At 34.8% G+C, this 11,108-nt stretch overlaps 2 protein-coding genes across 2 annotated transcripts; one reads left to right on the top strand and one right to left on the bottom strand.

Moving 5' to 3' along the window:
* Positions 1-407: 407 nt before the first annotated feature.
* LOC119191602 (BTB/POZ domain-containing protein 17-like) lies at positions 408-4,920 on the bottom strand (the record flags this gene model as incomplete). The annotated part of the gene is made up of 7 exons (XM_037445489.1): positions 4,687-4,920; positions 4,033-4,173; positions 3,315-3,412; positions 2,427-2,508; positions 1,994-2,113; positions 1,563-1,714; positions 408-520 (listed from the first exon to the last, which is right to left on the bottom strand). Coding segments are annotated over exons 1-7 (790 nt in total), but the record flags the coding sequence as incomplete, so codon positions are not given.
* A 2,475-nt stretch (positions 4,921-7,395) lies between these two features.
* On the top strand, positions 7,396-9,174 carry LOC119191600 (FK506-binding protein 59-like; the record flags this gene model as incomplete). The annotated part of the gene is made up of 2 exons (XM_037445488.1): positions 7,396-7,722; positions 9,031-9,174. Coding segments are annotated over exons 1-2 (340 nt in total), but the record flags the coding sequence as incomplete, so codon positions are not given.
* Between the last annotated feature and the right edge of the window lie 1,934 nt (positions 9,175-11,108).

Raw genomic sequence — 11,108 nt, 5'->3', positions numbered from 1 at the left:
TGTAAGCATGTCAAAATCACTTTGTTCTGATTGGTCCATTTTTAAGATAGATTTAAAAAAGGAATTTGGATCGTTCATTGAAAATGGCGTTAAATGAACCAATAGTAAAGTAATATGACATTCTTACAGATAACTTATATGGAGTGCTTTATTCTTACTGAGATGTTACAAATTTAGGATTGGAACAGTAAAACATTAAAAAAAAGCACATCCAAAAAGACTGCAGCCTTCGAGGTCACAGCCGATCAAATATTTAATTTAAAAAAATATATTATTGTAAAAAATAGGTAGATATTGTAATTGTGACTCTTCGGATAATCAACACTTTAGTCGGCCCCTAAAATAGTTTTATTCCAATGTCTAACATTCGCCTAAACATAAATCATCATACAAAAATAGTGTCATACCTAGCGAGAAGACAGCTGCGACGAGTGACTCCCAATGCGATTTCTTCTCGGCCTCGCTGAGATCGCTCGCGTCCAACTTCTCGCGCTGCTTGTTCAGCCACCGGACCACGAACCTAGGCAGTTGTACTCGTCAATTATAAATTAGGTAGGTACTTTACTACATTTAACATATTGACATGAATGACATTGAATGATCTATTTATCAGTGACCGCCACGCTCAGAGCGTGTCGTCCCGTACTGGCGTATAGTAGCGCGACTCGAGCGACTGAGACAGCCTTGGACCTATCACTTGCGTACCCAAAAAACACAACTACTGCATGAGCCGCAGTCAACGTGTTAAAATAAAATCGAGGATGGGGTCTAATATCCCTTTTTATAAACAAACTCAATAGTTATCTTTAAATCGATTCTAAGAACGAACTAAAAAGAAAATATTACCTTCAATTAGAGAGTGCCGCAATTCGGCATCGCGCGGATCCGAGCAGCTATCTTAGGGCAACAAAATGCTTGGGGCCGTCTTGTATGCGCCGGAAAACACCACCGCAGGTTTTGTTCAGTATGCCGGTGTGAGATATATAGAGGTTAGGGACTCACAGGGGTAGTGGACTCGGTCTAATACTCGCTCGGATGATGCTATACTCCCAAGTGTAGAAATTGGGCCGTAAGACCGGTGAAACCAATATAACCGTTCCACTCACGGCCCCAAGTAATGGTAGCGTTAGCGCGATTTTCGACGAAAAAGAAAAAGGAGGGCTATTATTATTATATACTAGCTGACCCGACAGACGTTGTCCCGTCTTAACTATGAATTTGCAGCGCGCATTCTGTCAATCGCTGACAGTTATTTCAAACAATTGACAGTTATATAAAATTAATATTTTCGTTAAGTTTTCTAATTTTCCGCGCATTTTTTGATTTTTCTTTCATAAGAACCTTCTCCTGACAATAATAAACACAAACAAAATTGTGAAATCGGTCCAGCCGTTCACGCGTGATGGCGTGATCAAGGAAATATAGATTCATTTTATGTATATAGATAGTCAGGCAGGCAGTTGAGACAACTGATAATGCCGGTATCTCGCTATTACTACTAGTTTTAATTTGCAGCTAAGTACAGAATTGTCCAATCGGTCCAGGTCAGGTTAAGAACTCACTGGTAGAGACTCATCTCGTTGTGCAGCACGAGGTCGCTCTGCTGCAGCAGCGCCACGAGAGTCTCTCCCTCCAGCTCGCCCAGCTCCGTCTCCGCGCCGGTGCTGTCCGACCACACCCACTCCAGGTTCCACTTCACAAAGTTCTGGCACGCCTGTCACAAGTTGGTTTAAAGGATGTAGCCATAGTAAAGGTTTTATAAAAGATTTTGGGCGCTAGCATATGGTATAATCATGCAAAATTCGTACAACAAAACTTTATTTTTTAATCTTTCACAATGTATACAAACATTATGATAGTGAATGCTTTAGACATTTTCGACTCAAATATTATCTCCTTAATTTTGAGGGTCAAATTCAAATCACCAGAAGTAGATAGCCAATTGTGTAAGACATAATACCTTGATAATGAGTGCAATTAAATTTTAACTCACCTTGGCGACCTCATTGTGTCCGCATGCCATTGTGTACTGCATCCAGGCGATGAGCTGCCCGCGCTTGGCCGCGTGCGCGATGTGTTGCGACATGTAACTCAGGCATAATGATACCAGATCCTACACATAAAAAATATCGCAAAATTAACAAAATTATGTTTCATGTTGAATAAGAGTAGCATATTAACTAGCCCTTTATTTAATTAGCCCTATATTATATACTGTCCCACTGCTGGGCCCTGGTCTCTTCTACTACTGAGAGCGATTAGGCCTTAGTCCACCACGCCTAGTGGCCTAGTGCTGATTGGTAGACTTCACACACCTTCAAAATTCCTATAGAGACTTTACTATATGTGGTGATAAAACTAACAGATACCATGTACAGATCATTAAATGTGCAAGTGCATAAACGAGTATAATTATCGGTAATTACCTTAACATTATATTTATCAGCAAGTGATAACACGGGAAGCACAGTGTGATATGATATCCTTATCTGGCCTGTATAAAAATACCTGGAAAACAATTCATACTCATTAAGTCCAGACTAGTTCAATAACAAAAAGTTTTATAAGTGACAAACACTATACTTCACTCAATCTCCAATAAGGGGCCGTTCAAGTACTACATAACGTAATTTGGAGGGAACGGGAGTCTCGTAAAATGTACGATGCGTTTCAGGGACGGGAGGGAGTCTTCGTACAACGCGTTATATAACATAGGTTTTTTATTTTAAAACAATAACAAAGGTAATTTAGGAGCTTTCTGGTACTTTGCGTGACATAATTGTGAATATTAGAAAAAAATTACACTTTAGAGTTACGTAACTAGAGGCGGGGGCTAGGGCATAGGGGGCGTTACATAGGGGGTATAAAATCTTCAAAAATTACGTTACATTATCCTTGAACAGCCCCTAACTACATTGGAATGATGATAATAAAAATGAACCAATCAAAAAGGACTTATATATGTGGATATAAGAATGAAACTTTATTCTGGTAAATTCATCTCTGCTACTGACATTAATGTATGGAATAAAAATCTCTTATGAATTGCCAAATACAGCTATTAGGATAAGAGACTGAATTATTGCTGAAAACTATGAAAAATCGCGGAACATACATGGGGGTGACTCAGATACCCCAAGGGGTGCTCTATCTCTGGGCCTCCTAGCTTGACACAATTATTTGAAACACCCTATTTAAATTATTACAGATGCTTTACCATTGTCAGAGAGCAATTTTAACCCTTATATAGCATCAGAATGTTTGCCGGCAAACATTCCGATGCTTTAATGATTAATAAATAAAAGTGTATTTACTTTAGAAAATGTGGAAAAACTGAAGCTGCTGTGGGCGTCTCCTGGAGTACAATCCGACTCTCGCGCCACTCACTCCACTCTCTGTTCATTAACATTACCTGCAAAATGTATTTGTTTTATATTAAACCTACTATTGCTTTACATTAGGTAGTGTCTGAAAACTTACATAATAACTATCGTTAAACTAAAATATGTAAATGTATAAATAAAAATATTTATTATCATGTATCATTAAAATGGAAAAAATTGTAAACCTATTTTATTGGTTTTCTTTATCAATACGATAAGCTTTATGCAAAAGTATACTTTTAAAGGATGCTTTAAAGAGGACTGTTGTAAAATTTAATTTTAGTTGAAGTTAAAAAAATATACATTGACACTTGAAAGTCATATACTGAAAATGAATTATATAAACAATTTCAATCACCATTTGTTTCTGTTATTTGATCTAGGTTTTGTAGGTCTAGGACAATTTTAATAACATTAGACTATATCTTTATAAAATAAAAAGTTATAATTATAATTTTTATGAACTTTAATATTAATATCAAAATTTTAAAGTACCTTACTCAAAAATTTACTGAGTGTCGCTTAGATATGATTGCCTTGCAAGCGTTGACATGTACTCTCTTTTTAGTGAATAAAGGTTTTGATATTTGGAAATTGAAATGTTTTTAATAAAATCAATTAAGTGTCCTTATATCTGTAACATGCCCACCTGAAACACCTCACTGCTGGCACATAGTATGAGTCTATGGGCTGGATACCCCACCCCAGCCACTTCCAAGGTGAGGTCACTCATCAGCTGCTCAGCGTAGAGTGTCGCTATCTTGAGCAACACGCTTTGTGAGTTGTCAACCTGAAATAAATTATTAGTTTTGAGGTGAAATATTAATACATTCTTATGCTGCATTGGTATAAATAGGGCTTCATAAAACAAAAGCAAGTTTTCATTATAAGATGTGATTGTCTAAGCATATTGGCTGTAAATATGGGCTGTGCGCCTGTAGACCCTAGTTTCAATTATCAGATAATTCTTGAAATTCAAACATGAGGAAAATATAAAATGAATTATTAGAATTAAGGATGGAGAGCTTAAAAATCTATAAATAATGTGATGAACACTAAACAAATATATCTTGTTTATAGCAAATAAATTTATGCATGATGTCAGAAGGGAACAAGCATAACAATTCGGATTATAATGAAAACAAACCAATTGAAAATGAAATCACATAACACATCACTGGAAATAATTATCATTAACCATGCAAATTAAAACATATGAATGCCGTAATAAAACAAAGGGACAATAAATGCAGTATGTACTTATTAGAATAAAGCGCCTGAGAAAATTATGAGGGACTCTTACCTCCAAGTCTTCATTGGTATCCTTTTCATTGGAATTTTTCTCTGACCCCGAAAAGGCTTTAGGTTCCGTTGTTATGAAACTCATTTTTAAATTGTGTTTTATTTCTTACTCCATTCACATTAAAAAAATAAGAATAATGTTCTTAAATAATACTACAAAATGGAATATTCATTTTTATGCTGTTTACAGATTGGTAACAATTGACATTTGTCAAGTGTCATATCACAACTCATATGACAAATCTATGTATTCGATTTTTAATATATAAGTCAGGGAATGAAATATAATTTATACATTAAGTATTATGGTTTGCTTTAATTCCCTTGATAATAATATATTTAATTAACCCCTGAAAAAAAAAGAAAAGAAAATAATTTATTTTTATTTAAATTACCTATATTTTACCATTTGCGTAACATGAAACGTTACGGAACAACTGTCAAAATATATCAATTCGGTCAATTGTCATAAATACGAACCCGAAAATTTTAAACTGAGTGAATAATATGTAATTTAGTGCTAACTGCATATTCATCCACCTAAACTAAAATGACTCGCAATATGGGTGATGACAGTATATTATTAAGATTATATAAAAGGAAGTACATGATAGTACTGACCACGTTAACAGTTGCAAGTTATATTGTTTATCAAGTGTGTTTATTCTTCACAATATCCGATCCGTCGACTAACAGATTCACGCCTTTAGTGGATCGTTTAGAAGTGAAGGATATGAAGCATTTGCGCTCGGAAGCCGATAGATATATAAACGAGAACGGTGTGATACGAGGTGTGTTCTACCCATACATGAAGAAGTACCGGCCAGATTCGAACAATGAATTTAAATGTTTGAATTCCGAACAGAAAATACCGTATGACCTTATAAATGACGATTACTGTGATTGCGAGGATGGTACGGACGAACCCAGCACCAATGCATGCCCCAATGGCATTTTTTACTGTGATTTCCAGCTATCGAAGCCTATCGCTTTACACCAAGTAGCGTCCAGTAGAGTTAACGATGACATATGCGACTGTTGTGATGGTTCTGATGAATTTCTTCACTCTAACACAAAATTGCTGTCGCAAAGCTCTTCCAGGCACTACAGGCATTATGTGACAAAATGTCCCAATATTTGTCAATAAAGTCATATATGTAAAGGTTTTAAAAGTGTTCCAATATACAGACATTATGAATGTTTGTTAGGTTTTTAAATATATAGCAAGAGTTTGTCGTTCAGGCAGCTCAGCTCTTATCACATGTAAAATAATTCATAGATATCCATGAAAACATCTTGCCACTGCAATTATAAAGTCGTTAAATAATTTAAACTTTGAAAACCCACAATATCTGGTAAAAACTATCCGACATTTATATAATTCATTCTTTCCATGCCATGTTACAATGTAAATCATAATTTAATTTACAAATTATTGTTAAAACCTAGAACTTTTTGCTAAATAGATTATGTAATAAATGTACCAAATTACTCAGTTCATTAAACTATATTTTGCTTTTGCTGGGAACTGTTATGAATAGGGAGGAAAGATTGAATCATATAACATGACTTAGAATTGGTGTTTAGGAACAGTTTTCGTAATAACTTCTGTAAATACAATTTATAGTAGTTTCATGATATCAAGGGTGAGATCTATCACACATTTTGAAAATTTGAGACGAGGTCAAGAATGGGGAAATTATTATATATTTACGAAAACCAACATTTTTAGATTTAAAATACGTGTAAAGGTCTTAATTTGGAAATATTTGTAAAACAGGCTATTTGTGGCTATTTTTGACTCCTTCATGTACTAACTTGAAGTTAGCTGCATAGATCTCACCCTAAGTCTACTTTTAAGTTGTAAGAAATATTAAGACTGAAATGTTTGTAAATATTAAATTATTTCACATAAACAAATTTTACTTAAATTCAGACAAATCTTTTATTTTCTCACAGCCTTAAAGATAAGAACAAGCAAGGTATTAAACAATTGAACAAAAGACATAGTGCCATTGCCATCACAACTAATGAAAATTTTTTATAATCAGTTTAATTTCTAAATAATACCATTATAAAATATATTGTTGATGAGTACTAAGTAGTTATAATAATATTTGTGGTTTTTATTTTTAGTAGCAAGAAATAGCTACTGTGTAAAATTTTTGGGTATAAATAAAAATAATTCAGTACGGTAAGTTTTAGCACATGTAAAAAATTTGAAGAGCAACAAAAATAAAATTCAAGTGTTCAAACCGAAAATATAGGTGAGAACATAATTCTAACTGCTTTGCGGGTATTCTGATTTTTGCCTCCCATACAATGTAAATACCACCTACATCGGCAGAATATCTACAAATTCTACTATTCTACTATTTTAATTCCCAATACCTCAGATCTACCAATTGTCATGTCTAGAATTTTCTATGGCCATGTTCATTTGACGTTATCAGAATAAGGTAGTGCAGTAATAAACCACGGTAAAGGAAATCGATTTATTTACCGTTTTACACACCAAGACTTTAAATTGAATCATCATCAAAATTTTGTTTATGCATATTAAACCTTTCGAAAATTAAAGTTTAGTAACACTATTAAAATGGTTAAATCATCAAACAATTAGATGGATACTACTAAGGTCACAATCGATTCCGGTAATTGATTGTTAAAGTTAGTTGATACAATATATCGTTACCTCCCTATTCAATTCAATCATTTATAAATTGACCGGCGGGTGTTGCGGTTGAATTTTCGAGAAAATTATTCAAAGAAATATTTACGCGAAGGACAGCGTGCTCTCCCATTGTTCAATTTTGTGAATAAATTATTTATTAAACCAAAATGACCGTCGACGAAGGCGTTGATATCACAGGCGATCGCGGAGTTTTGAAGAGGATCATCAAAGTTGGCGAGGGTACGGAGACACCGAACCAAGGCTGCCATGTGTCTGTGCATTATACCGGGACATTATTAGACGGGACAAAGTTCGATTCCAGTCGGGATAGGAATGAACCCTTTCAATTCTGTCTAGGAAAAGGTTTGTCCATTCAATCTTTTTTAAATGTGTTTTTTGTCACTTCGCTTACATGACATGCGCTTTTCAAAATAGCAGGGAAATACATAGTTCTTTACGTTAATTAGATTACGTGCCGTAAACACAATATAATCGTTTATCAGACGCTGGAATTATATGTATGGGAGTTGATGTTTGGTTTTCAAAGCCCATGCATTTCTTTTGCTTTGTTTAAGTCAACAAGATCTTTGATTTAATAAGAACTGGATAATTATCCAAGGAATTATGTATAAGATACATGTTCTATGGATTTTGATAGATATTTCTCAAGGTGGATTTGTAAAATGTGCTAGATAAAAACTTTGGTATAAAGGCTCCATAGTGGTTCTATTTTTGGTCCAATGCACTGGTTCTACTACAGCCCACTGCATATCTACCATGGTTTCGAGGCAGGATTTCCATTAGTTTACACTCGCAAGAACTATTTAATTAATTGCACTGAATATAGTAAAATTTTGAAACATGATTTCAAATAATGCTTATCCTGGTGAAAATATATGTTATAGGAAAATACTTTATAAATTTGTCAAAAAACTTTTCTTTAGACTTAAAACTCAATGATTAATCCTCACAGTTACTGGCCTCCCAAGTTTTGTTACGCATTTGATATTAACTAAGACAGATCACAGCTCAGGCCATGACCAACTGACACTAAGTGACTTACTGAGTTTCAATGATAATATTCATGTATAATTACTTAGGTTACACAATTGTGAATATGTAATCGTTTTATCCATAATTCAATACTTGAAATAAAGTAGTCTTCAAACAGTCTTTAATTAGGCTCAACTGAATTAATTACTTAACTTTTACTTTTTCATTGTATTTGTCATTTTATCATGATAGGGTTGCGTACAAAACTGTCTGAATGATTAATAAAAAAAATGACTATTTAAAACAATTTCATTTGACTCCACTCATGCAACTTGTATGATTATTCAGGTTCCTGAGTAGCATTCCCTAATGAATGGCTGGGGCCGAAGCCAAGATGGCTTTCTGCAATAGTTAATGCTAAAGTTGTGTATGAGAATGATATATCCTTGTGAAAGACTTATCGATAGGATATGCTGTTCCCATATTATTGTTTATACTATCAGCATTGCCTTTTGTAGAAAGACATCTTCACTACAAGCTTTGAGTGACCCAATCTAAACAATAACATTGTTTTTATTTGCGTATTAAAATTTACACATCCTCACCAGAAAACTGGAAGATTTCAAAACAATTTATAGCATCAAATATAATTATTATTATTTATAATGTCTCCAATAGACTCGGTGATAAAGGCATGGGACATCGGCGTGGCGACGATGAAGAAGGGTGAGGTGTGTGTGCTGACGTGCGCGCCCGGAGTACGCCTACGGCGCCTCGGGCAGCCCGCCAAAGACTACCGCCAACGCGACACCGCAGTTCGAAGTGAGTTCATCAAAATTTTATTTATTAGTTAGGATAACTTCTATTCACGATAGTCTAGTTAGTCATGTTCGCATGTTTAAAGCCCTATTGCACACACCTGACTTCGACCTCACGGGTCTATTATTTATTTTATTCTGTATCTAAAATCGTGCGCATTATCAATGTAGGAAAATATCCTGAGGCAACCTACATACACGAGGATTATCCATAAGTATTTTTCATAAATGAAATCGCACAACTCATACTAGGCAGGCGAAGTGGACTTCCAAGCCTATTCCCTTTTCATTAGTAATAGAGGGCCGTGTTTAGGAATAATACAGTAATAGTTAGAACAGGGTCAATAAAACAGTTTATTAGTAACGCCCACTTTTGGGGGATTTGGCTAACAATAGTTGGACTCGCGATTATATCACTCAGATTGTGTTGTTGAGAAAGATTGCATCGCGTCGTCGTCTTCATATTTATTCGTATATATAAATTTTAGACATCGTATTTATTGAAACAAGTTTTTATTTTATCGCATCTTACGACGAACAGACACCTAAAGAAAATAAGAATCTAGTTGTATTAACATTTTGTAGTAGTCTATCTCTGTGGTCGCCGGTTACTATTTAGTATGCCGTCGAAATTTTTTAGTTTACCTTTTACCTTAGTTTACCTTACGTCTACACTTTGCCGTCGATTTTTTTTAGTTAACTGATTCAGTCTTTACATACATAATCATAATTTATTGTATTATTCTTTATAACTTCTGTACGCTCGTAGTTAACCATCATTTTATATTATAAATAGTTTTCTCAGCAAGTTAATTTGTGTAATTCTTTATGTGGAAATAAAGAAAATCTGAATATGACCGTATAATAAACGGTCTGTTGATAGCGATTAAAATGTTAAATAAAGTAAAAAAAAAACTTTTTGGGGCTACTTAACCTGCCACGCCATTACTCTGCAAGTTATAGCGATCGATAGTTCGAACAACCGTATTATTCATTAGCTGTTATTGACAGATCAGTCGGTTCGACCTCTAGTCTCTGCGAGTGTTCATGCCAACATTACGATAAGAACGTTAATAACAAGGCCTATGTTTTATGTAACAATAAGTTCCCATTAACATTGATAATTGCGGTTTCGACCAAAACCGCTATTTCCTTTGATACACGTTGGGATATAGAAAATTATATTTGGTAGTTAATTCTAGAAAATTCAAATAAAACTATTTTTGGGAATTTTATATTATAAATTACTCCCGACGTTTTGAAGACTTTACAGCCCTCGCGGTCACGGGGCGGACTCCCATCTGAGTTGAAAGAAAGTTATCATATAAAATCCGTAAAATTTGTTTCATTTTAAAGTCTAACATTCGCGTTAACGTAAGAAATCATTATTTTTGTAAAATGTTATTTATGATAAGAGCATAGGAGTTAAAATACATACAGAAATGTAATGAATTATGATTATCTGTCACTGATTGCATCTTTGATTGGCCTTGGTGATATTAGCGTAGAATGAGGTGGTGTGTATTTCTATAAATGAATGATGGGTGCACGACTGACTGGCTCGGTGGCGTAGTTGTATTGCAGTATGACTACCGCGCTGAGGTCTCGGGTTTGAAATGCGGGCCGGGCAAAGCGATGTTTGAAATTTTTTACTTTGTAATCAGCCTGACGTTTGGAATTTGTATCCGATAAGGCGACAGGCTCACCCCCTTTCACGTCATAGCGCGGAATATACAGGACGAAAAGTGATCGCACCGGTGGCACCTCTGCCATAAAACACACAAGGCTTGAATGTGGGTGTGTGTGGGGACTGAGGACGAATTACGTATCAAATAGCGGCACATCGCCCCCACCACCCTTCACCGTATGTGAGACACTAATTTTACACCCATTTTGATAATTAAATATACCAATTCGAATAATTTGGAAAAGAAAAAA

The sequence above is a fragment of the Manduca sexta genome, unplaced genomic scaffold (genome assembly GCF_014839805.1).
Source record: "Manduca sexta isolate Smith_Timp_Sample1 unplaced genomic scaffold, JHU_Msex_v1.0 HiC_scaffold_1683, whole genome shotgun sequence".
NCBI classification, from domain to species: Eukaryota; Metazoa; Arthropoda; class Insecta; order Lepidoptera; family Sphingidae; genus Manduca; species Manduca sexta.
This window is presented reverse-complemented; position numbering and strand designations above follow the sequence as displayed.